At 49.7% G+C, this 25748-nt stretch overlaps 1 protein-coding gene across 23 annotated transcripts in view; it reads right to left on the bottom strand.

Moving 5' to 3' along the window:
• Positions 1–4857: 4857 nt before the first annotated feature.
• LOC105261300 (zinc finger protein 239-like) overlaps positions 4858–25748 on the bottom strand; it is a 68962-nt gene continuing 48071 nt past the window's right edge. For 8 of the 23 annotated variants that reach the window (XM_045048263.1, XM_045048258.1, XM_045048257.1 and 5 more), the window contains 7 exons: positions 20628–20752; positions 19830–20068; positions 17556–17866; positions 16429–16470; positions 9021–9147; positions 8677–8772; positions 4858–6310 (listed from right to left, as the gene is read on the bottom strand). In XM_045048263.1, coding sequence (XP_044904198.1) covers positions 5418–6310; positions 8677–8772; positions 9021–9147; positions 16429–16470; positions 17556–17669 — 1272 coding nt within the window. In that variant the 5' untranslated portion in view covers positions 17670–17866; positions 19830–20068; positions 20628–20752 and the 3' untranslated portion in view covers positions 4858–5417. Of the gene's footprint in view, positions 6311–8676; positions 8773–9020; positions 9148–9453; positions 11430–12660; positions 12798–16428; positions 16471–17555; positions 17867–19829; positions 20069–20627; positions 20753–21945; positions 22044–25748 lie in introns of those variants that run through there. The other 15 variants (XM_045048250.1, XM_045048253.1, XM_045048251.1 and 12 more) reach the window with 13 other exon arrangements.

Raw genomic sequence — 25748 nt, 5'->3', positions numbered from 1 at the left:
CTCTCGTTCCGCATTCCACGTGTGAAAATGCCTCGTGTTGCTCAGTGATCAACCCAAATACTGCTGTAGCGAGAATGTTTTTGTCCTCCCCCTCCCCCTCTAAATGCATCACGTGGAAACCTAATCACCGGGAGCCGGGCTTAGGGGTGGGGCCTCTAGAGGTAATTAGGTGATGAGGGTGGAGCCCTTGTTAACAGGATTAGTGCCTTTATAAAGGAGGCTCCAGAACGTTCCCTCTCCCCTTCCACCGGGTGAGGCCACGGCGAGGAAGCAGCTGTTTGCAAACAAGAGGTGGGTGCTCAACAGACACGAGATCTGCCAGCACCTCGATCTTGGAGTTCCCGGCCTCCAGTCTGGTGAGCAATGTCTGTTGTTCAGAAGCCCCCTAGTCTGTGCAGCACGCTAAGACAGCCCCCCTCTCCGTCCCCCCCTCAATCACAACTGCTGTCACTCTAGGGGCGCCTGGGCAGGTCAGTCAGTTGAGTGTCCAACTCTTGATTTCGTCTCAGGTCGTGATCTCCCGGTTTGTGAGTTCGAGCCCCAAGTCAAGGCTCTTCACGGACAGCAAGGAGCCTGCTCGGGAGCTCTCTCTCTGTCTCTCCCCTGCTCATACCCTCTCTAATTAAAAAAAAAAAAAAAAATTAAAAATAAACTGGCAGTCTAAAATATAAATATCTCCTTCACTTACCACTCAATTATACTGTGAGCTCTTTAAAGCCAGGTCTCAGACCCTATGAACTTGGCGGTTCTTAGTAAATACCGGATGGAGGAATAAACCATAGACAAGCTCTGGGCTGTGTGGGCGTCTCGCTTAAGGGCTACAGGCCCAGGGGCATAGCTCTGGAGTCCAAGGGCAGGAAGCGGTAGGACCGCGTCTTCTGGGGTCTGGTCTGGGGTCTGTCAGAGCTGGCTGTAAACCTCAGCTGGCAATTCTTGGGCCCAGTTTACCAACCCAAGTAGCCTCGGGAGCAGCAGGCTTGTAACTGAGCACACTAGCTGCGTCCGGAAAACTCGACCGTCCTGATTGGGCAGGGAAAAGGCCCTGGATCCTCAGAGATGCTTGCAGATGGCTTTTCTTTTTTTAAATTTATTTTGATGTAAGTTAATTATTTATTTTGAGAGGGAGAAAGAGCGAGAATCCCAAGCAGTTCCACCCCCACCGGCACAGAGCTCGACGCAGGGCTCCACCCCACAAACCGTGAGGTCATGACGTGATCTGAAATTAACAGTTGGACGTTTAAGCAACGGAGCCACCCAGGCGCCCGCAGGTGGGGTCTGCCGACACCCGGTGCTCAGCCACCTGTGGTCCTGTGCCGGGCTGGTTTTGCCCCGGTACCCCTCTGGAGCTGGGGTTAGGCCCCGGGGGTCCACCAGCCATCCTGTTACTCAGGCTGCGCGGATCGAGTGGGAACCACAACCATCTGATTAGATGCCGGGCCTCCCTCGGGCAAAATCGCTTGTGGTTGATCGGGAGCCTGAGGTGGTTACCCTTCCCTCAAGGCACCTGCGTCTGCTGCCGGTCCCCGGGTCCCGGTGAAAGGTCACGTGCCGCGGGCCTCTGCCCCACGTGTGGGGTGGGCAGCAGCTCAGAGCCCGTGTGAACAGCTTCTCAGCCGGCCGCTCCTCCTAATCCCTCCTGCTGCACAAAGTCTTTGAGAATATTGTGAATCTTGAGATGCGTGAAACTGAGTTTGGGTTTCTTTTTTTCATTTATTTATTGAGGTGTAATTGGCAGCCGACGTTAGTTGCAGGTGCACAACACAACGATTTGATAGATGCGTATGTTGTAAAATGATCACCCCTTTTAGTTAGCATCAGCAACTCCCGGTTGCATTTTCTTCCTTGTGATGAGAACTTTCAAGATTTACTCTCTTGGCAGCTTCCAAATGCGCCATAGTTGGCAGTTTCAGATGCTCTATTATCTGCCACTGATCTGACCTTAAAGACTGTTACTGGAAAGATCTGCAGTGGCCGTCCCCCAGGGCCAGGTCCATCTCGGGGGTGTCCTGCCCGGCCCCTCCAAAACAGTGACGGTGGCAGGTCACGGGCTGACCCCTAGCCCTCGAGGGCTGGACCCAGCGCTCTGGCAGGTTACTGCTCTGCAGGCTGACCGGCCCGCGGCCACTTCTGTGGGCTTTCACTTTCGCGATGAACTTGCTAACTTCCTCCGGCCTTACAGGTGGCGCTCGGACCGTTTGCATCAGACCACTAGATCCTGTGCCACCATGTGCCAGGGGTGGGACCCGTAATATCCCACAGGGTCGTGTGACAGCAGAAAGGTGTGCAGCCACAGAGGGACCGCAGGCCCCGGCCACACCGACCTTTGCCGGGAGCCGTGCCTTCCCCGAGTGAGGGTGCCGTTTGTCACCACACGGGACTAGGAGTCCGCCTCCCCGTGCCACCCGCAAGCACAGCCGTCAGGGACGGGGTGTCTCTCCGTCCCCCTATCATAGCCTGCACTTGGGCGGGGTGGCCACCCATGTCCTGGCCGTTAACCAATGCAACAGGACCTGAGAGCCACGGCCAGGTGGGGAAGCGGGGGCAGGCATCCTCCTTGGGGCGTGAACAGGTGCACCGCAAACCAGCTCCCAGGGCAATGCCCCGAGGCCCTGGAGGACTCGGGTCGCTTCTTCCCCAGCTTGCACTTTGGGACGGGCAGTGGCCAAGGTCGAAGCTGCGCCCACCAACTAACTGCCCACCGGGGAGAGCCGGTTAGCCTGCCCTTCGCAGCTCCAAGGCTCCCCGGCAGCCGGCTGCCAGCACGACTCTACCGTCCTGATCCTGCGGCTGACCGTCAGGACTCTGCTAAACTAATGTTTGCTAAGAAGGACCACAGGTACCGGTGGTCAGCGGGTGCGACAACAGGCCAGGAGGGAAACTGAAATGGCGGAGTTTATTATTTGCGGGACCCGCGGGAAGTCCACAGCAGGCCTCGAGGGGCCACATGGGGTGTCGAGGTAGAAGGCAGACAGAGATTGAACCCGGGGCACGTGACTTTATAATAGAGATGGTGGGCTGCGACCACACTGGTTAATTCAAAGCAGCAAAGAGGGGGTTAGGTAACCTCCACAGGGTCTCAGCCGAGGAGAGCGGAAGGCAGACAGGCAAGCAGGGGAGACGGCGGCCCGCAAGGACGCAGGAGAAGCCACGACGGGCCCGCGCAGTCGCTTGTGGCTCCACGGCTGCAATCGAGGCGGGTGTCAGCGTCCTGTCCCTGCAGATCCCTCGGCCACACCAAGCGGGTGTGGAGCAGGGACACCTTGAAACAGCTTAGCCAGCTCTAAGATGCGAATTTCCTACCTGTCCACTGTGCTGCCCGAATCGGTGATCTCCGGTCTTGTCAAATCCGAGCCGCCTTTTCTCTTGGAATGTCCTTTTCTTCCACTATTTTCTCTTTTAGGAACTCCTACTTGCTCTTATTTTCACCCAGATGTCTCACCCTTTCATGTACATTTCCCGCCTCTCTGTAGACTGAATCCTAAGAATCTGCTTCACTCTACTTTCTGCTCGCCTTCTCGGCAGCCGAGTTAGCACCGGCTGGGTTGTTGGCTCATTAGTTTGGTGTAGCTTCACGTTTCAGTGCCTGTATCTGTCAACTCTAGACACTCAGGGTGGTCCCTTTCGAAAGAAGCCAGTGCTCGCTCTTTGTGTCTCGCTTTCATGTGGTGTTTTCGTTTTTAATGGCTTGTGAAGACAGGTGTTTTTTCATATGAAATATAATTTGTCAAATTGGTTTCCATACAATGGAGCTCATGGAGTTTTGTAGGTTTCTATGACCCTTAAAATCCGGGACGTTCGTATTTAGTTCAAGTTGCCTGTTGCCTTTCACTGTGGGTTGGTTCCTTGTGTTCTGTAGTTTGGGATTATGAACTCATCTTGGGTTTGTAGGTCAGAATCCTGGCAAACATGGGTTGAGGGCGCCTTCCTCCACAACGTGTTTTGTTTGCTTCCATGATTTGTCTCCAAGGCCAGGACAAATTTTCTATATTAACGGTTCGTTTTTTTTTTTTTTTCAACGTTTTTATTTTATTTTTGGGACAGAGAGAGACAGAGCATGAACGGGGGAGGGGCAGAGAGAGAGGGAGACACAGAATCAGAAACAGGCTCCAGGCTCTGAGCCATCAGCCCAGAGCCTGACGCGGGGCTCGAACTCCCAGACCGCGAGATCGTGACCTGGCTGAAGTCAGATGCTTAACCGACTGCGCCACCCAGGCGCCCCAACGGTTCGGTTTTTGAACTGGGACAGGAATAGGGCAAATTGCAAATTCTGTCTCACGTGGGATGCTGGTCAGGGCAAATCCTCCCCCATCGGAGCCCACAGAGATACGGACAAGCTCCCTGTGCCAATGAGATTCTTTGCCAGTCCACCCCTTCCCTGTATGTCCAGGCTTCTGAAATTTCTGAATTTGTGAGTTACTTCATTACCAGCTCTCTGCCTCATGTGCCCGAGGCCTTGCTTCGCACCCTCCTTCAGTCTTCAACAACCCAGGCTTCTGGGTCAACCAAGTTAAACCCACGGTCGGCTCTCGAACTTAATCTTTGGCTCTCAGCTCGGCATCCCTCGCTGGCGCCTGGAAACTTCCCTGGTCGCCAGCTGAATTATGCATGTAAAAGCACGTAATCTATCATTGGTCATCATTTCTGGCCGTTCACAGTGGAAGGGCTTTCACCTTACACAGTCTGTCATGTTGCCAGAAAAGGGAGTCCTAACTTGACACATTTAACATGAAACCTACTTAGGAACTGGTGGAGAGCTAGGAGAAGAGGTCACAAAAGCGCCAGTTTCCAGATCTGAGGGTGGCGGGGTTGGGGGCTCTATAACAGTTGCCAGCAAACAAAGGGACAAATGGTAAGTGGTACGGTGCACGGACTCCTGGTTTAATAATAAGTTCGTACCGTTCCGGGTATAACATACCCTACAGCGACCAAAGGGTAGGATTTAGTGCGGGGGCTCCATAGAGGTCATTCTCTACAGTCTGGTGGCTGTGCCTCCAGGCTCACAATTCTGTTGGATTACCACTGCGGTTGACAAATAAAATTCCTCCTATGCAGCATCGTTGGGAACATAACCCCTAAATGCCCCCGTCCCAGGGACTGCTCCCATGTTGCTCACAGCTGTTGTCTTAAATGATTATATTTATTTACAGACTCGAAAGCTCAACGACCAGAGTGAATTCACAGCGATCCCCTCTGTCGTGAGGCAGCTCCTGTAAAAACAGGTGGCTCTAGAGTGTCCTCACCCTCCCCTCGCTACGGTCCAGGGAGGGGCTTCCCCTCGGTCGCGCTCTCTTCCCGGGGGGGGGGGGGGCACCGGATTTCCCACTGAAGGGTGGTGCGCGCGGGGGACACGCGGAGGTTTGTCCTTGGTTCCCAGACGTGCGGGGACGCGGGAGGGAGGCCCACGGCGGCTGTGCCCGTCAGCCGTGCAGTTTCTCCCGGGTGTGGATCCTGTGGTGGCGGATGAGGTTGGCCTTCTGGGAGAAGGTCTTGCCGCACTCGGAGCACTCGTACGGCTTCTTGCCCATGTGGGTCCTCCTGTGGATGATGAGGCAGGAGTTCTGCGAGAAGGCCTTCCCGCACTCGCCGCACTCATAGGGCCTCTCACCCGTGTGGGTCCGCCGGTGCAGGATGAGGTGCGACTTCTGGAAGAAGGCCTTGCCGCACTCGCCGCAGCCGAACGGCTTCTCCCCAGTGTGGATGCGGTGGTGGATCAGGAGGCACGACTTGCGGGAGAAGGCCTTGCCGCACTGGCCGCAGCCGTACGGCTTCTCGCCCGTGTGCGAGCGGTGGTGCTCGACGAGGCGGGACTTGTGCGAGAAGGTCTTGTCGCACTCGGAGCACTTGTAGGGCTTCCCCCCGGCCAGAAGGGCGGTGGGCAGCGATGGGCCGGACCCCGGGGGCGGCTCTTGGCAGCCCAGGCGGCTGGAGAGGCCGGCCTCGGGGAAGGGCTCCCCGCGGCGGGCCCGGCCTCCCGGCCACCCGCACCGCTCACACTGCCGCGGCCGTGCGCCCGGAGCCGGGCCGTCGGGCCTGGAGTAGAGGAACACGTTCCCCTGCCCGTCGCACTCGAAGCGCCTCCGGGCCAGGTAGGCGGTGGGACTACCGTCTCCGTGACGCGGCAGACTCGCGCCACACGAGTCACAGGCGCATCCCTGCCGTTGTGAGGGATCAAGGTCTGCCTTCTGGCGGATGGAGGCCCGGGGCCCTCTCTCGGTCGGTTCCTGGCCGTCCAGGAAGGCGCCGCTCCGCAGAAGTGTGGCTCGGTGCTCCCGTGGTCTGCCTGCGTGGCCGTCGACTTGCAAAATTGCTTCTAGGGGCAAAAAGATACCATGACCTGAATGGGTTTGTGTCTAGAATCGTGCCACAGAATGGAATGATATCAGGGAGCAGCTGGGTGGCCCAGTGGGTAAAGCGTCTGGTTCTTGGTTTCCACTCAGGTTGTGATCTCAGGGGTTGGTGAGTTCAAGCTCCGCATCGGGCTCTGCACTTTTCTGCTTGGGATTCGCGTGTTCTCTCTCTCTCTCTCTCTCTCTCTCTCTGCCTACACCCCCCCCAATAAAATTTTAAAAATAATCTTATTAGTGTTTATTTTTGAGAGCCCGAGTACAAGTGGGCAGGGGTGGGGAGAGAGGAAGACATAGAATTTGAAGCAGGCTCCGGGCTCTGAGCAGCCAGCACAGAGACTGACATGGGGCTTGAACCTGTGAACTGTGCGATCATGACCTGACCGAAGTTGGACACTTAACCGACTAAGCCACCCAGGTGTCCCTAATGTTATTTACTTTGAATTTTATTCTGAGAGAGAGAACTGTGGGAGAGGCAAAAAGAGAGGAAAACAGATCAAAACCAGGCTCGAGGCTGACAGGAGAGAGCCTGCTGCGGGGCTTGAACCCACAAGCTGCAAGATCAGGACCTGAGCCGAAGCTGGATGCTTAACAGACTAAGCCACCCAGGCCCCCCCAGCAAAAAAATAAAATTATATCAGAAACAGGAGGAAGAATAAATTTCAGACCTAAGTGCCCAGATTCAATCACCACAGTTATAAATCTATAAACATACCCTCATCCATTGGCTTTTGAAAGGAAAAAATGAGATACTTCCCAGATGTCTGATGGACTTGGCCACAGACCAGCCTCCCCACAGCACCATTCCTTGGGCATGTTGGTATCCACATCACTGTGGCCCCTCCTCGGAGATTCTTAAATGTTGGGTTCTGAATCCTGTGCTTAGATCCTCATTTGGTTTTGTCTTCATTTAGGTTTTTTCTTTTTTCTTTTTTCTTTTTAAGCAGGCTTCAGGCCCAGAGGGGAGCCCAACGTGGGGCTTGAACTCATGGCCCTGAGATTAAGACCTGAGCTAATATCAAGAGTTCCATTCTTTGAGCCACCCAGGTGCCCCTTCCCTACATTTTATTTTTTTATGTTTTTTTTTGAGAGAGAGATAGTGCAAGTGGGGCGAGGGGCAGAGAGAGAGAGGGAGACACAGAATCTGAAGCAGGTTCCAGGCTCCAACCTGTCAGTACAGAGTCCGATGCGGGGCTTGAACTCCTGAGCCATGAGATCATGACCTGAGTCAAAGTTGGACAGTTAACCCACTGAGCCACCCAGGTGCCCCGGTTCCCTTACATTTTAAATCACCAACTATCCGTGGTTTCACCTCCATGAAACCCACACCCAGTGCAACCACAGAGCTTCTTGATTTAGAAATGTGGAAATTCCTTGAGCCCCAGTGCTGAATTCCTAAGGGACAGAATCAATGCCTACTAATCTTCCCCATGAGGATTTTCTGGGCTGAGACCCAGGCAGGTGGTATTTCTCAAGCCCCCAGCTGATTTCTGGTGTGCCCTGAACAAAAGCTTGATAAAAGGCCCCTGTCCTGAAAGAAAGAGGGAGTCAGTATCCACCGTGGGATTATACTAGGATGCGTGTGGGGGGAGTGCCATTCATATCCCATTAAGCAAAAGGGGGCCATATTTCGTAGTTAGGAAAGAAGAGGAATCTAAAGTCATATAAAAGGGAGCAAGAAAGTTTCTGAGGCATTTCACAGTAAAAGAAAAGACAAAAATGAGGGGCACAAAATAAGTTATTTTAAAATAGGGGGAGGGGCACCTGGGCAGCTCAGTCAGTTAAGCATCCACCTTCAACTCAGGTCACGATCTCGTAGTTCATGAGTTTGAGCCCCGCGTCGGGCTCTGTGCTGACAGCTCGGAGCCTGGAGCCTGCTTCGGATTCTATGAATCCCTCTCTCTCTCTCTGCCCCTCCCCCATCCGTGCTGTCTCTGTATCTCTCAAAAATAAAAAAAAAAATTTTAATAGCGGGAATCTACAAATCCCTGAAAACATGAGAAAGCCTGTTTCATAACCATGGGGTAAGTGTTAATTAAGACTGAAGATTCTAGAGAAAAACTGAGCAAGCAAGGTCTCAGATGGGGACGGCAGGGTGGAATGAAAGAATGAAAGCAGAATATGCCTCTCTCTAAAGGCCAGGGAAAGAGGAGGAATCCTGTCGGGCGGTGGGATGTGTGGAGGCAGCAGGAGTCATGTGGGCATCTCAAGGTCTTGGACCGAATATCCACAGCTACTTGCAAAGATCCAAGGCTTTTGAGAACAATTGTCTGAAACAAACACGGGAGATTTTGCTCTGCAGCCCAGTGTGTGTCCGTTGCCCCCCTCTCACCTGGAAAGCTCCATCTGACGAGTTCTTCCTCCTCCATCCACGGTTCTTGGCCTCGCTCCAACCTGGAGATCACAGCCGGTTTGGTGACCTGACAGCCTGTTTGTGAGAACGAGTCACAGGACTTAGGCTGAGCCTCCTGGGCCATCCAAGGAAGCAGGGGGCATGACGCACTTTTACATGTCAGCCAGAGAATGGATTATTTCACACAGGAGGTAAATTCACGAATAACGCAAGTGGGATGACAGCAAGGCTTGCAGACAACGGACACCCAAGGCCAAACATTTCAGAGGTTTTACATAACTGAGAAGAGCCATTCATCGGGAAACGCAGGAAGCCTTCCTCACCTACTGAGACCAGGTGGCTGTAATTCTCGAGCATCACATCCCGGTACAGCGTCCTCTGAGCGGCGTCCAGGTGCTGCCATTCCTTGTGGGTGAACCCCACAGCCACGTCTCGGAAGGACAGTGAGCCCTGGAATGACACGTGCCCGATGAACCTGAAATACCTGGCAGAGTCCTGCGGCCAAGGCTCAGAGGCGAGGGCTCTTAGCGCCTTCAGACTGCCCCACGGTAAGTTATTTAGGGAGCTTGGCATGCCCCTAACTCTGTGCTACATTTCCAGGGACAGAAAAGAAAAGATCCTAAGAAAAGATCTCACTCCTGGATCTGCATTCAGTCATTCATCCATTCATCCGGCGTGCAAGCATCTACAGACTATTTGGTATGTTGACGGTATTCCGCCTGGGGCTGCGGGGGGGGTGGGGCGGGAAGCAGGCACCTGGAGCCCTGGTGGATCGAGATGGACAGGAGACTTCCGTGTGGTGTGATCACACCTCAGGCTGCAATGGAAGTATATTACAGAAGGAGCAGACACAAAGACAGCAGTCATGTTCAAGGTCCTGACGTCAAGTGAAGCCTCACTGGAGGCTGCCCTGGAGAATAATCTTGAAAGATAAACCATGTGTCCAAGAGGCACGGCATTAGCAAGGGCAAGGAGTCACAGAAATATCTGGTAGACACTGCAAATTCTTGGGAGCGACAATACAGAATCTACTGCATGGATGTGTGTGTATGTGTGAGAGAGAGAGAGACAGCACATGTGCACAAATGCACAAATCACAGGGCAAGGTGTTTTTTTTTTTTTCCTATAGGCAATGGGGATGCCTATGATGGTATTTTAGGGAGGGGAGGGACAAAAGATGACCGATGTAGAAAAAGGTGGGAAATCACCAGGAGGGAATGAATAAATAAAATGAGGGCACAATTATAAGCAAAGACATGGTCAAAATTAAGGGAGCACCAAGAGGAAAGGACAGAAAGGATTCCACAAATACAGAACAGGGCTTGGCTCTCCTTCCCCTTCTCCTTCATCTTCTCTCTGGATGAACTAAGGACCAAAACAACCAATTAATTTACACTGAATACTGTAATACTGTGTAAATCATTTTTCACAGAAGTATGGAAGTTAAAAGGCAAAAGTACAACTATAATCACAGATTTACTAATGGAAAAGCAATATAAAAGGAAATAAAATCTGACATAAATATCAAAGTATGAGTGTGTGAGAAAGTATAGAGTTTCCACATACGACTGAAGTTATCAGGTTAGGAGAGACTTCTAGAACTGTAAAAATATTCAATGTAAGCCTCATGGTAGCGACAAAAAAAAAATCTATAACGCACAAAAATAAAGAGGAAAGAATCAAAACCTATCACTATAAGAAATCCTCAAACCACAATAAAGACAAAAGAGTAAGAGAAAGGAACAAAGAAACTACCAAAGAGAAAACCATTAACCAAGTGGCAATATAAGTCTTTACCTAGCAATAATTACTTTAGATGTAAATGAACTCAACTTCCCTAACAAAAAGACCCAACCAACTTCTGTCTACAAGACATTCACTTTAGATTTCAGGACATACAGTAGGTGAAAGCAACAAGGTAAAGATATCCCATGCCATACAATGGTAATCAGAAGAGAGCTGGTCTGGCAATACTTAAAAAGACAAAACAGCCTTTAAATCACATACTGTCATGAGAGACAAAGTCCTTCTGTAACTTCAGAATGGTCCCTTCAACAAGATGTAACAGTTTTAAATACACATGCACCCAACATCAAAAGGACCTAAATATATAAAGCACACATTGACCAATCAGAAGGGAGAAACAGCAATGAAATAACAGTAAGAGACTTATATACCCACTCTCAATAGTCATCCAGACAGAAAATCAGTAAAAACAAAGACTTCAGAAGTGAACAACACTACAGATCAAATAGGCCTTGAAGGTATTTACAGAACATTCTACCCACTAGCAACAGAATACTCATTCTTGTCAAGAGCACACACAACGTTCTCCAGGGTGGATCATAGGCTAGCTAACAAAACAAGTCTTAACATTAAGACTGAAATCATTCTAAGTATCTTTTCCAATCACAATGAAATGAAACAAGAAATCAACAGAAAAGGGGAAAATTTTTAAATATTGGAAATTAACACATTCTTAAACACTACTGGGTCACAGAAATCAAAAAGGGAAACTATAAAATATCTTAAGACAGATGAAAACACAACAGATTGAAATTTACAGGATACCACAACAGCAGCACTAAGAAGGACGTTTATAGAAAGGAACATCTACATTCAAAAAGGAAAGATCTCAAACAACCTAACTTTGCACCTCTAGAAAAAGAAAAGCTAAACCCCAAGTTGGCAGAGGGGAATAATAAAAATTAGAACAGAAATAAATGAAACAGAATAGAAAAACAACAGAAAAAATGAAACTAAGAGCTGGTTTTTTGAAATAAAATTGAAAAACCCTTAGCTAGACTAAGAAAAAAAAGACTAGAATAAATAAAATCAGAAATGCAAGAGGAGACATTATAGCGGATGCCACAGAAATAAAAAGGATAATAGCTATTATAGACAGTTCAATGCCAACTCGTTGGACAACCTAGAATAAAACACAATTCTAAAAAAAACAAAACAAAAAAACCTGGGGCGCCTGGGTGGCTCAGTTGGTTGGGCGTCTGACTTTGGCTCAGGTCATGATCTCACAGCTTGTGAGTTCAAGCCCTATGTTGGGCCCTGTGCCGACAGCCCAGAGCCTGGAGCCTGCTTGGGATTGTGTCTGCCTCTCTCTCTCTCTCAAGAATAAATAAAACACTTTTAAAAAATTAAAAAATATGGGGCGCCTGGGTGGCTCCGTTGGTTAAGTGACTGACTTCAGCTCAGGTCATGATCTCGCAGTTTTTGAGTTTGAGCCCCGTGTGGAGCTCTGTGCTGACAGCTCAGAGCTTGGAGCCTACTTCAGATTCTGTGTCTCCCTCTCTCTCTACCCCGCCCCTGCCCACGCTCTGTGTCTGTCTCTCAATAACAAATAAATGTTAAAGAAAAAAAAATTTTTTAAATACAATAAAATATAAAAAAAACAGCCTACCGATACTGAATTGATAGAAAGCCTGAGCACAGCACTAACAAAGAGAATGAAGAAGTTACCAAAAAGCTCCAAATAAAGAAAAGCCCAGGACCTTTATGGGCAAATTCTACCAAAAATTTAAAGATTACTACCAATCCTTCTTAAATACTCCCCCCCCCAAAAAAAACAGAAAAAGAGGGAATACTTCCAAATTCATTCTACAAGACCAGCATCACCATGATACCAAAACTAAAGACACCACACAGATAGGAAACTAAAGGCCAGGATCCCTGGTAAACACAGGTGCAAAAATCCTCAGGGTAGTCTTAGCGCATCAAACCCAACAGCACATGAGAAGCATCAGACACCACGACCAAGTAAGACTTATCCCTGGGATGCAAGGATGGTTCAACACATGATAATCCATACGAGACACCACGTTAACGGAATAAAGGATAAAAATGACATAATCCGCTCAACAGCTGCACACACACACAAAAAATTTGACAAACTTCAGTGCCCTTTAAAGATTAAAAGCTCACAACAAACCAAGAATGGAAGGAACTTACCTCAACACAATAAAGGCCATTTATGAAAAGCCCACAGCTAACATCATACTCAGGGGTGAAAGCTTTCCCTCTAAAGCTTTCCTTGATCTGGAACAAGGCAAGGAGGCCCATTCTTGCCTCTCCTATTCAACACAGTACTGGAAGTCCGGCCAGAGCAATCCGGCGAGAAAAAGAAATAAAACACATTGGAATCAGGAAGGAAGAAATAAACGTATCTCTGTTCGAAGACGACGTGATCTTACTGAACGCGGGTCTCAACGGGATATGTGCATTCTCGTGCTCCTCGCAGCATTATCCACGGGAGCCAAGAGATGGAAACAACCGAAGTGTCCAGCCGTGGGCGAACGGATCGTGGGGTGGGCACACACCACGGAACATTACTCAGCCAGGAGAGAGAAGGAAACCCCTTCATTTGCGACAAGCAGGTGAACCTGACGTATGCTGAGTGAAATATGCCAGCCATGGGAGGACAAATACCGTGTGACCCCACTTTTATGAGGATTCTCAAGTGGTCAACTCCTAGAACCGGTGGTTACCAAGCACTGGGAGGGGCAGGGAAAGGGGGAGGCGCTAGTCAGAGGTTCAGTGTTCGTTTCGGAAGCGGAGTAAGTTCTGAAGATGCACAGCAGTGTCACAATGAGCCACGTTGCGCTGCACCCTTAGAAATCTGCTAAGAGGGCATATCTTACGTTAAATGCTCCCACCACAAAAGAAAAAAAAATACAGATATTTAAAAAGGGGGCTGGAGGAAACTTTTGGAGGTGATGGATTAAGTCAGTGGTGGTGGTTTCACGGGTGTGCACTTATCTAAACTCCTCTCGAGTTGTGAGCACACAGTTTTGCAGGTCAATCACACCTCAATAAAGTGGCTTAGATAAAATTTTCTAGTAGTCACATTTAAGTAAAAAAGGAGACAATTTAGATAAGATCTTTTAGCCAAATATATCTAGAGTATTATCATTTCAATATATAATTATTTTAAAATTGCTGATATACTTTTCATTCTTCTTTTTCATACCATATGTTCAAAACCTGGTGGGTATTTTCCACTTACAGTACATCTCAACTCAGACACTATGTTTTCAATTTCACTCTCATGAAATATAGTCCTGTAAAAATATAGTTGTGTTTAATATTTTGATATTTATTTTGAGGGGGGTGGAGGGGCAGAGAGGGAGACAGAGAATCCCAAGCAGGCTCCACAGTCAGCACAGAGCCAGATGCGGGGCTTAAACTCACAACTCGTGAGATCATGACCTGAGATGAAATCAAGAGTGCGATGCTTAACCGACTAAGCTACCCAGGTGCCCCCATAAAGTTGCGTTTAATGGGAAAGTATTTTCCTCTGATTCCCTTTTAAAATTTAAGTGTGAATGAGAAACTCAGTTCTCCAGCCACACTAGCCACCAGGGTTCAGTATTCACTCGTGGCTGGTGGCTACCATATTGGACAGCGCAAGCCTGTACTGTGAGGGTACAACTGAATTTCTCTGCAGGGGCTGTGTTTTGGCCAGAGAAAACTACAGTGTGGCTCCATCACTGAGGGCCCAGTTCTAGGTCTGTCTGCATTCACATCCCAACTCCATCACCTAACAGATGCAAGATCCCAGGCAGCTTGCTTAATACCTCCAGCCTGTGTGTGTTCATCTGTAAGATGGGAGAGGGGTTAATAATGCCCATCTCACAGGTACTCATGAAATGGCGACATGTTAAGTGCTCAACAGGTGGAGCTTAGACCTTTTATTGTCACTATCTTTGTTGTGGATGACCCTAAGAAGTTCCCGGTGAAGACTGGTTTCCTATAAAAGAACAAATTTCCCTAAGAGGCACAGAGGAAACCCGGGCCCTGAATATGGGTCTCACAGCTTCGCGTCACGGCCCACGTCTCTCCTCTGAGGCCACGGAGCTGCCATCTTGTCTCGGACCTCTCATACTGGTCCTATTCCCAGATGTTTCTGGTACCAAACATCCAGCTTTTTAGGCACAGACACTCTCATCAAGACAGGTCCCCAAGCCAGAAACCACGACCCTGTGAATATGTTTTTCTTCCTGGAGTGGAGAGCTGTAATGTCTGTCCACGAGGCCCATCTTCCTCTGGGGCTAGCTCTCTCCCTCCGGCACCCCAAGCTCCTGGGAGCGCCCCACCACCGACACAGCCTCTCAGCCCTAACCGCGAACTAAGCTGGCCCAAATCTGCATCTCTCCCAAAGACTGTGCAAACTGGCTCCACGATACAGAACCTGGTCCCTTTCTACGGCAGACCTCGCAAGAGAGGTGTGGGCCATGCCTATCTCTGGCCACACGGATGCAGTCGGTATGAGAGAAGGAAGTCACAGACAAGGGGCAAGAGGGACTCTGGGAGACGCCTGCATTCTTAGGTGTGACTGTCCCTGAGTACCAGGCCAGGTGTGGCCTAGATTTGGGGTTGGCCCTAAACTAGCTCTAGCTGGATTTCTGGCTCTTGTCACTTGAAGGATTCTGGCCAGCACACTTCACGTTCATGCTCACGGTAGAGAGAGGGGCCGTGTAGGTCCAATTTGAGAATGCAGACAGGCCGGCAGCAAATGACGTCACTGACGTCCAAAGAGAACGATGGCCCAGGGCAAGGGCAGATGCGTGAGGTCCGAGTGGCGAAAAGACGCTCAGACTCCAGGACAAAAGGCCAAGAGCGCGCTGACCATCTTCCTTCCCCGCCCCCACCACAGTCTGAAACGGGGCTGTTTGCTCTCCATCTGTGTCAAAAAACTACTACAGAAGATAATTTGAAGAACACGCTACTCGTCTGTTCTTCTGGACAATGCAGGGTTTCATCTGGGTCAGTGTGACAGAACAAGGCAGTTTATGCAGAACGGAGTATTTTGATCCCTGAAACAACTAGCATCACAGATTCTGCACGGCCGTAAGACCCACTGCTTCCACCCAACGGAGAGTCCAGACTCGCTGTTGTGTCCACTTCACTGTCATCACTAGACAGGACCCTGCCTGTGACAACTCACACCCCAAGGCCGACCCTGGAACCTTAATACTGGAAACAGCTTTAGTTCTCCTAGGACGTGCACGTGCTTGTCCCAAGCAGACAACACAAATCCTATGTTGGATGGAACCTTTTTAAAGTGCCGGAAACGTCTGGGGCGCCTGTGTGGCTCAGTCGGTTGTGTCCGACTCTTGATTTCAGTTCAGCTCATGATCTCATGGTTCGTAGGTTCGAGCCCCGTGGGGCTAAGTGCTGACAGTGCAGAGCATGCTTGGCTTGTCTGTCTCTCCCTCTCTCTGCCCTCCCCGATGGCTTTCTCTCTCTCTTAAACAAATATTAAAAAAAATTTTAATAAAATAAATAAAAGTGCCAGAGGGGCGCCTGGGTGTCTCAGTCAGTTAAGCGTCTGACTTCGGCTCAGGTCAGGATCTCAGGGTTCGTGGGTTTGAGCCCTGCATCAGGCTCTGTGCTGACAGCCCAGAGCCTGCTTCGGATTCTGTGTCTCCCTCTCTCTCTGCCCCTTCCCCACTCACACTCTGTTTCTCTCTCAAAAATAAACATTAAAAAACTATGTATTTTTTTTAAGTGCCAGAAATGGCAGACACCGGGCACCTCAGAACTGTGGCGGCCTCAGCAGCGCATCCGCCCCGCCCTCCCCGTGGCCTCCATTTTCCACTTGCCTTGCATCCTCAGTGATCTTGGGTCCTGCTTGCAGTATTTTATTGGCTGCATTCTTAGAAGCATCCCTAAGTCCCCGGGAAAGCACAGTGCGGTAGAAAGAAATGCCACACTCACCTGGGACATGGTCTTCCCTGCTGGGCGGGGGAAAGCAGACACCTGTGTAAGCAGAGATGGGGAGGGGAGGGCAGGGGAGAGGACGTGAGAGGTCAAGCTTGCCCCGGGCCTCTGGATCAACTGCTGCCACCCCCCACCAGGCCTGGGGGAGGACAGGCTCCCCTCCCCCCCTCTCCCCACCGAGGACATCACATAATGCCCACGCCTTGCAGAGAGACGGGGACCCAACCTGGCGAGGGTTCAACCTGGATTCTCCTTGTCTACTTAATGCACTCATGTCTGTCTCCATAGTCAATGTGCAATTTACTAACCCCTCCCCTCGTTACTCAGAAATTGAATAGAAATTTATTCTGAAGAAACAATCATGAGTTCAGGCGAAGAGTTAGTCGCCAAGGTGTTTATTATAGTTCGTTAAAACTCTGAAAAAAAAAAAAAAACCCAGAAAATAACGCAATATCCATCTACACAGGACCCGTTAAATAAAACACTACTCCAAAGGGAAATAAACGTTATGTAGCTAATGAAAACAAAATCATGGAAAAAACGGTTTTATTGGATAGCATACGGATAATTAAAAAAGGTGGCCGAAGACTATTTGATCCCATGCACACAGACACACACATGCACACAGACACACACACACACACACACACACACACACACTCACATAGATCTCTGAGATGATGCAAGGCAAAAAGGTAGCAGCAGTTAGCCCTAGGTAGGTAATGACCACTGAACATTTTTTTTTTGTACTTAGATGAATTTCCTAATCTCTTCTAGGACCAACTGGTACTATGTGTACCGAAGTTATTTTTAAAATATCTGTAGCCTATGAAGCTTCGAACCCGAACCTCTGTCACCTCTCCTGCCCCTGGTAGACGCTGGGGTCAACTCACAGGAAAATCTAACAATGGGATCTGGAAGGGCAGAGTCCAATGAATGGAGTTCAGCTGAGACAAGCTGAGGGCTACTTGGCAGGGCCCTCAATCCCATCCCGGACCCACTGGGTCCCCTGTGCTTCTGTTCCACCTGCAGCCTGTCCACGTTCACAGTCAGGAAGAACCGCCCTGGCTCGGCTGTGCTGGCCTCTGCCCGGGAAGCAGTCCCGGTCTGGCTCTGCCACTTACCAAACATGGGACAAGATCTGATGGCTTCTCCTGAGCCCTCCTCCTCCTTTCCTCATTTGGCCAGGGGACAGGAACACGAAGGTTCAGGAGCAAGTTTACTGTGGCTGGAATCATCAACGGGACCCCACACCTATCTCTCTCCTGAACAGACACGAGGTTGGTCTTAGGAATGTTCCTACTCAGGACAGACACACACTGGAGTTGGGTCCAAGAAGTCTGCAGAGACGCTCAAACTCTAGAATTTCAGAAACTCCATAAAGAATTCCGAGGGAGTTTTGGTTTTGGTTTTTAAATTGGAGACTACCTAAGTGCTTAAAAATAACAGATTGGTTAATCAATTATGACATAATCAAAGCATGCCATGCTATGAATCAACCTAAACTGTTACAGAATATCTGATAAGAACTAGCTTCTGGCAACACCAGTAAGTGGGGAAAAAATTAATAAATAAAAAGGAAGCTATGAAATTCACAAACACATGACTCACAGATGGGTAACAGGCAGAGGTGGGTGGTATTTTCCCCGGGTACCTGAAGTTTTAGCTCAATTCCAAGACACCCCAAATTCTCTGGAGGAGCTGGCAGACCCAACCTAACAGACACCTTCCTTCGGATAAGGAAGAGCGAAGGAGCAGGGAGGGGCACTACTGAAGACGTAGATACATGGTGTTTTACCCCCCTCCCAAGACAAGAGGGACGGTTGAGCCGGCAAAAGTGGGGGAGTAACCTGGCTCCCCAGGCTGGACGCGTGCCCAGCTACAGAAACACCTGGGCATGTGGTGGTTCAACAAGGGGGGGGGGGGGCGCGCAAGCGTTCTGGGGGAAGCTTTGCAGATGCGGGAGCCCAACGGCAGGAGGGAGCTCTTGGAAGTGAGAAGCCGGCAGAGGCCACCGTGGTGGCCAGGTGGGGGGTGGGGGCAGGAATGGGAGACACCTGCACGGCCTGCCTGTGTTAGAACAAGGATGCAGCATTCCTCGGGGCCACGTGGGGGGCAGGAAGCTAGGGGAGCCTGAACAACATGGGGAGAGAGCAGGCTGCCTGCGGGACACAGAGAGCCAGCCCTGGGAAGCAAGAGCACTGAGCCAGGAGCGGGCACAGAGGTCTGCCAGAGAGCCCCTGCTCGTGTCACAGGCTCTGCACCCCTACAAAGCCATCACGCGGCCTCCCGTGTGATAAAGGACAGATGGCTGGGCAGGGGGAGAGCTACCGGAACCGACAAGCAAGGAAATGTTTGTGTCACTTCCCTTCCATTTCCCCTTCTCCACCCTGCCCCCGGTGGAGAAAGAAGTGGTCCAATGAGAAGGAAGGGTTAAGGAGAAGCAGAGACAGAAGAGATCACAGGCCCTCCATGGGGGGTGGGGGGAAGTGGAGAGCTGCAGATCCACAGGGAGAGAGAGAACCCGGATGTGGCAGTGAGATGTTCACTAGCCCGCCAGCAAGCCAGGAGAGACTGTTCCTTATTACAGCCTCAAGTAACAGGACCCCTCTGGGTTACCAGAGATGTCATCCTGGCAGCAGAGTGTTCTGGGCTGAACTCTGTGCCCCAGAAAGATCTGCTGGGGATCCTAGCCGTCAATATCTCAGAATGTGACCTTCTTTAGAAACAGAGCCTTTGTCAATGATCAGGTGACGGTGTGGTCATGAGGACGGGCCCCAGTCCAGGAGGAAGGACTAGCGTCCTTACAAAAGGGGGAAACTGGGGCCAGGGACTCACACAGGGAGAACGTCAGGGAGGATGACGGCAGAGCTCGGAGTGATGCAGCAGAAACCAAGAATGGGCACAGATTGCCGCCAAAGCCCCAGAAGGCGGGGAAGAGGCCGGGAACGGGCCCCCCAATCAGGGCCTCAGAAGGAACGGGCCACACCCGCGCCTTCACTTCTAACGTCAAGAGAGTCAAGAGAGATCACGTGTCTGTTGTTTAGGCAGCTCAGTTTGTGGTACCTTGTAGGAACCCCAGGGAACAAGTGCAGGAAGGCAGACCCAATAGAGTGGGTCCAAAACAGTGCTCAAAGGGGACACTGGGACATTTTGCTCTGTTGCCTGTTTGTCTACATCAATTTCAGCACATGGAATGGGTTTTTGTAAAAAAAAAAAAAAAAAAAAAAGAAGAAAAAATTCTGGACAAAACACACAAAATGTTAACAATGGTGACCTTTGCATGGTAGGATGTGTTTGTTTGTTTTTACAATAGTGGCATTTTCTAATTTATTTTAGACAATAAACATATGCTCACTGTTTAAGTATCTCATAAAAATATACATATATCATCTTACTGGGTTTTCTCTCCATGACCTCCTACCAGAGTCCTTCCCCTGGAGGAGAGGAGATCCGTGAGAGGGTCTGAAGGGGTGGAAGGTGGGAAGGGGCGGGTTTTAGCGATGAACTGAGGCGCCCAGGAGGAAGCCCCCGCCTGGCGGGCCCTGGCGGACGGGAGCCCTGGGCGCTAGTGCTGGCTCGGCCTCTAGTAAGCTGGGTGGCTCTGAACACCTCTCTCACGCCCATTTTCTTTCGTCTTTAACATGAGAAGGAAAAATGAAATACTCTTAGGTTAAGAAAGCAACTTTTGTGCCTCGACTACATGAGGACGGTCTGCATCTCACAAGCAGTGGAGTGAGGGGCAGTGGGGGGCCAGGGGGCAGTAGAGAAGGACAGTGAAGGCACCGAGTGTAGAGAAATCCGCACGGGGGTCGCCTGAGTGTTGCGGGGATCCCTTCCCTCGTTTGTGCTTCCCTAACCTTAAAGCGGGGGACCCCCTCTCCTCCTAGCAAACCTTCCCCTCGACCAAATCCTAGACAGATCCCCTAATGCGATGGCATCACCCAAATTCACGGTCAGCAAGCTCATCCTCAGCTGTTTTAGGGACACTTTCTGGAAGCCACCCCGTTCTGTGACCTCCAACTTTATCCCTAAGCTACGAGAGGGAGCTCAGAGAGGGAGCCCCGCTTCCAAAGTAGATTGCTGCTGTCGGGTCACCTTCTTTCCAAGAATTATTCTATCGGTGGGGTGCCTGGGGCTTGAGGACTGGGGTCAACTCCAACTGGCAAAGCTCTGCTCTCCTGCTGAGAACTTACGTGGCCAGAGGCTCAGCTCCCGCCTGGAGGCCGTCTGGGAGTTAGAAGGAGCTGGAATCCACAGCAGGACTGAGCTGCCTGGTCACCGCCTGTCTCTCAGCCTTTGCAACAGACACTAAGAACACCTGTAAACAATAGACGGCACTGTGAGACTCACGTGAAAACATTAGCAGCACATTTGCCTCTGATGGGGGCACAGGGGAAGCCAGAGAGAGCGAAACACAAGAAGGATCCTTCACCATCCCGTGCGAAAGCTGAGCAAAACCTCTGCTGGCAGCAAGCGAGGAATCGGGGGCCTCGGGCCTAACACCACCAGATACTGACTTCCACCAATAAGCCCAGAACAGACTCTACCTCCAGCCGCTCGGGGAAGAGGCCCACCATCCACCACATTGACTCTGGCCTTGGGAGGCCCTGGACTGTGGCCTGCAGAGCTGTGAGGTGACAGCGGGTGTTACTTTATTTTAAAGTTTTATTTAAGTGATCTCTACACCCAACGTGGGGCTCGAACTCACGACCCCAAGATCAAGAGTTGTGCGCTCTTCCGACTGAGCCAGCCCAGCTTTCAATCACTGAATTTGTGGTAATCTGGTCCGTGGCTCTCCACTGGGCGCTCAGGAGAAAGAAGACGGCTGGGAGACCACAGAGAGACCCCCTGGGTGGTGAGGTCTGGAGGAGGGCAGTGGCTGCCATGCAGGGAAACCCGGGGAAGCCCCATCCTCCTAGAAATTCCCCTGTGGAGGAACAAAGCCCTGTGCAGCTGAGGGAAGGGCAGCACAACCCACTGCTCCCAGAGCACAGCTAAGACCCATGGCACCTGGCAGGGAGAAGGAGAAGAACACCCTGTCCCAGGGGAAGGGGACAGGTATATGTCCTCGACTCAGACTCACAGCCTCCTACCACAGCGGGAGGGGCAGACTCGGGGACCAGGGCCCTCCACCACCAGGCTGGGCAGCACTGAGGAGCCAGCGGGGGCACGAGCACGAGGAGAAGGTCGAAGGGGGTAGGCGGGTCCCAGAGCGGGGGACAGGAACCGGCCCACCCTAAGCACAGAGCAGAGACACTTGAAGCCAGCGGGGGCCTGACCGTAACCACAGCAACAGCAAATGCCAGCGCCGGCAATGCCCGACCAGGCTCACTGCACCGACATCCTGCCTCCCAGCCCCGCGCACAGCAAGAGGGTCTCTACTCCCACACACACGGCCCGGTGTTCATTTAAACAATCAAACTTCGAGACGTACAAAAAGCCAGAAACAACAACCCACTGCAGAGACAAAGCAAGGAGCTGAGGCCCACTCGATCTTAGGTCTGTGCGTACCAACACACGAGCGTGATGTGATGAGTGTGCAGCTCAAACACATGGAACACACACGCCATGAGGGGAAACAGACAACTCCACATCGCCATGAACAGAACCTAGAGGATTCGGGATACAAAAAATAAATAGTAAGAGTATACAACATTAAAAAAAAAAAAAAAAACTATTTATTTATTTTGAGAGAGAAATAGAGAGTGAGCAGGGGAGGGGCAGAGAGAGGAGACAGAATCCTGTCAGCAAGGAGCCCGACGTGGGGCTCCAACCCACAAACTATGAGATCATGACCTGAGCCAAACTATGAGCTCGTGACCTGAGGCGAAATCAAGTCAGACCCTTAACCTACTGAGCCACCCAGGCGCCCCAAGAGTGTGCAACATCTGAATAACAATTGAAAAGCCTGACCTATTGGGGCGCCTGGGTGGCTCAGTCGGTTAAGCGTCCGACTTCAGCTCAGGTCCTATCTCACGATTTGTGGGTTGGAGCCCCACGTCGGGCTCTGTGCTGACAGCTCAGAACCTGGAGCCTGCTGTGGATTCTGTGTCTCCTTCTCTCTTTGCCCCTCTCCCATTTGCACATGTACTCTCTTTCTCTCTCTCTCTCTCAAAAATAAACATTTGGGGCTCCTGGGTGGCTCAGTCGGTAGAGCATCCGACTTCGGCTCAGGTTATGATCTCACGCTCCGTGAGTTTGAGCCCCACGTCGGGCTCTGTGCTGATAGCTCAGAGCCTGGAGCCTGCTTCGGATTCTGTGTCTCCCTCTCTCTCTCTGCCCCTCCCCCACTCATCTTTTTTTCTCTTTCTCTCAAAATCAAACATTAAGAAAAAATTTAAAAGCCTGACCTACTGGATCAGACACAAGAAAGTACTTGATTAGAGAACATACATTCTTCTTTTAAGCACACCTGGGAGCTAAAAATTGACCCGAAAAAGCTAAAAATAAACTTCAACAAGTTACTTAAATCAGTATTGCATAGATGCTGCTCTCTCAACACAAAAGCAACACAACTAGAAAAGAAGAAGAATGCAAAATTATTTAGAACAATGGCTGCAAAAAATGTTACATATCAAACCTGGTGCACAGTTACAAACACAGACTTAAAACAAATCACAGCCCTAAGATACAGATTAGACAAAATCTGAAAATTAACAACATTCATCGCAGGAGGCTAACACAGCAAAGAGTAAACCCAAGCAACACAAAAGAAGCAAGTAGGAGCAGAGATTTTAAAAAGGAAAAACCAAAGAAATAATAGAACAGGTGAAAAAAAGAAAAAGCCTGCCACAAATGTATTACCTGAATCTAATCATGGTGAAACATTAGTCAGACCTACATTGATAAACGTTCCACAAAATAACCGCCTGTACTCCTCAAAAATGTCAATGCTAGCAAAGACAACGAATGATTGGGGTACTGTTCCAGAGAAAAGACGACAAAGGAAAATGGGAGAACAGATGCATGATCCGAGATCTCCTTTAGCTAGAAAGGGTCTTACGGAGACAACAGGTGATAGCTGAGTACGAGACGTGGGTTAGACAACAGTATTGTCTCAACGCTAATTTCCTGGTTTTGATCATTATCCTGCGGCTGTGTGACAGAATAGCCTTGTCTCTGGGAAATGCACACCAAGTATTTGCACACACACATATATCTGTCAAGGGGAGAGGAAGAGAGAGAAGAGAGAGAGAGAGAGAGAGCAAGTTGTGTATAAATGACCCAGCGATGGCCTCTGCAGAGTGGCCCCTGGCAGGCTGAGACCATTGGCTCAAAAGACCAGCAGCACCAAACTCAGATGTTAACACATGCATTCATTTTAAAGATAGCCCAAATACGAACAGATTTTTAGTCGTCTGGAACCTGCCTGCTTTCCCCGCCCCAAGAAACCATACGCTAGCATCTGGTAGCCATAGATAAAATACACCATGTGGCTACCAAGACCCCAAGTGCCTCTGACCCAGAGACACCCAGGGGTATCCTTTCCACCTCCCTCCTGGGAAGTGGGCCCTGGGCCCCAAATTCTGGATGGCCTCATGCTGCGAGGGACCTCTCCCCAACGTGCATGCTTCAGTAAAGCTTGCGTGCACTTCTGGTCATACGGTGACATCTTTTCTTTAATCGGCTCGCAAATCCCTCGACCTCCCTCCATACAAATGTGGCAAAATGTTCATACTTGAGAAATTTAGATGAAAGGTGTTCTGGAATTCTCTGTACTATTCTACCCTTGTGAGTTTTCTCTGAAGTCTGAAGTTGTACCCAAATAAAAAATTACAAAGAAAAAACTAAAATCAGCTCTTGTAAAAGATTAAAACTAATAGCATAATTGGTTGGTATTTAAAGCTAATAAAACACACTAAGTTCAGGTATGACCGATGGAGAAAACAAGAGAAGGCAAAAAAATGCAATGTTTAAACAGGGAAAAAAGAAACCATTTCAGATGTAGTAGAGATGTTTTTAAATTATGAGATCACTATAGACAATTTAATGCCATAAATCTGAAATTAAACTGGGCAATTTCCTAGAAAAATACAAAGTACTAAAATTGACAAAGCAACAGAAGGCAGAAAAAGAACCCCACTAAACATTAAATAAAATGTACTCAGAATTATACCCATCAAGAAAACACCAGGCCCTATCAAACTACTTAAGATTTTCACAATGTGCATAAGCTATAAATGGTTTTGTATCTAGAATAGATGAAAACAATTACTAAAAATCAATAAGAAAAAGGCAAAGCAGAAGAAATACAGGCAAAGGTAACGAACGAAAAAATAATATATTGTTTATGACCACATTCCTATCTAGGAAGTAAAGAACATGTAAGAATAAAGTCATCTCGGGAGTTGTCACCCTGAGAGGAAGGGAAACGGAATGAAGGGTGATATTAAAAGGGATCCAGTGGTACGTATAAGGTTTTTGTTCTTTAGAAGATCTGAAGCAAATAAACTTTTAACATTTGCTCAATCTAAACGATAACTACGAAAGTTTCCTTTTGTTACTTTGCTATATACATTTGAGATCTTTTCTAATGTTACTAATTGAACACAGTAAGAAACAGTTATGGGTTGTAATAGAAAAAAAAACCTCCTTCAAGAAGACCCAAATTCAAGTTATAATGGAAAAAACCATTAAGACTTACAATTACAGGACCAGGTTTCGTTTCCCCCACTCCCTGCCCCAGCTTGTCCGTCCTACCTTGACCAAAAAAGCCTCAAAGACAGACAAATTCTCCCTCATCTCTGCATCACTGTGGTCCCCTCACTGTGGCTCTCTCTCCTAATCGAGTGCGGGGAAAGAAGAGTCTACACTGAACTGTAGACGCCCTGCTTGATCATCTCCTCCCTGCTTGATCAGCATTCAGACAGAGGCACTCACACAGCCCCACCGTCACCCACCCCTGCCCGTGCTGGCGGCTTCACAAACCCAAGATACATTCCCCTACTTACTTTTCTCACTACCTTAGCCTGGTCTCCATCGACTCCACTCACTGCCGGTATAGTAACACCAAAGACCAATGTAACCACACTTACAGCCTTGCCTAAAACACTTCAGGCACTAACAGGACCCAGTCCCTACCCCCTAACCCAGCCGCTGGGTTGATACGCTCTTGGAACCACCTCCAGTCTCACCACACACACCCCTTCCAGGCTCTTCCATGGTGCCAAATCCAGCAGTACCCACGGGTTTCATGCTTTTGCACAGGCTGTTCCCTAACCCCAACGCTTTTGCCCCTTTTTACCTATGGAGACCTTATTTCAAATCTGATCTTCGGTTGTACCTCCCCCAGCAGGAACTGACCTCCCTCCTTG

This window comes from Felis catus, chromosome E3, assembly GCF_018350175.1.
Source record: "Felis catus isolate Fca126 chromosome E3, F.catus_Fca126_mat1.0, whole genome shotgun sequence".
NCBI classification, from domain to species: Eukaryota; Metazoa; Chordata; class Mammalia; order Carnivora; family Felidae; genus Felis; species Felis catus.
Note: the sequence above shows the minus strand (reverse complement) of the source record. Positions and strands in the feature narration are given on the sequence as shown.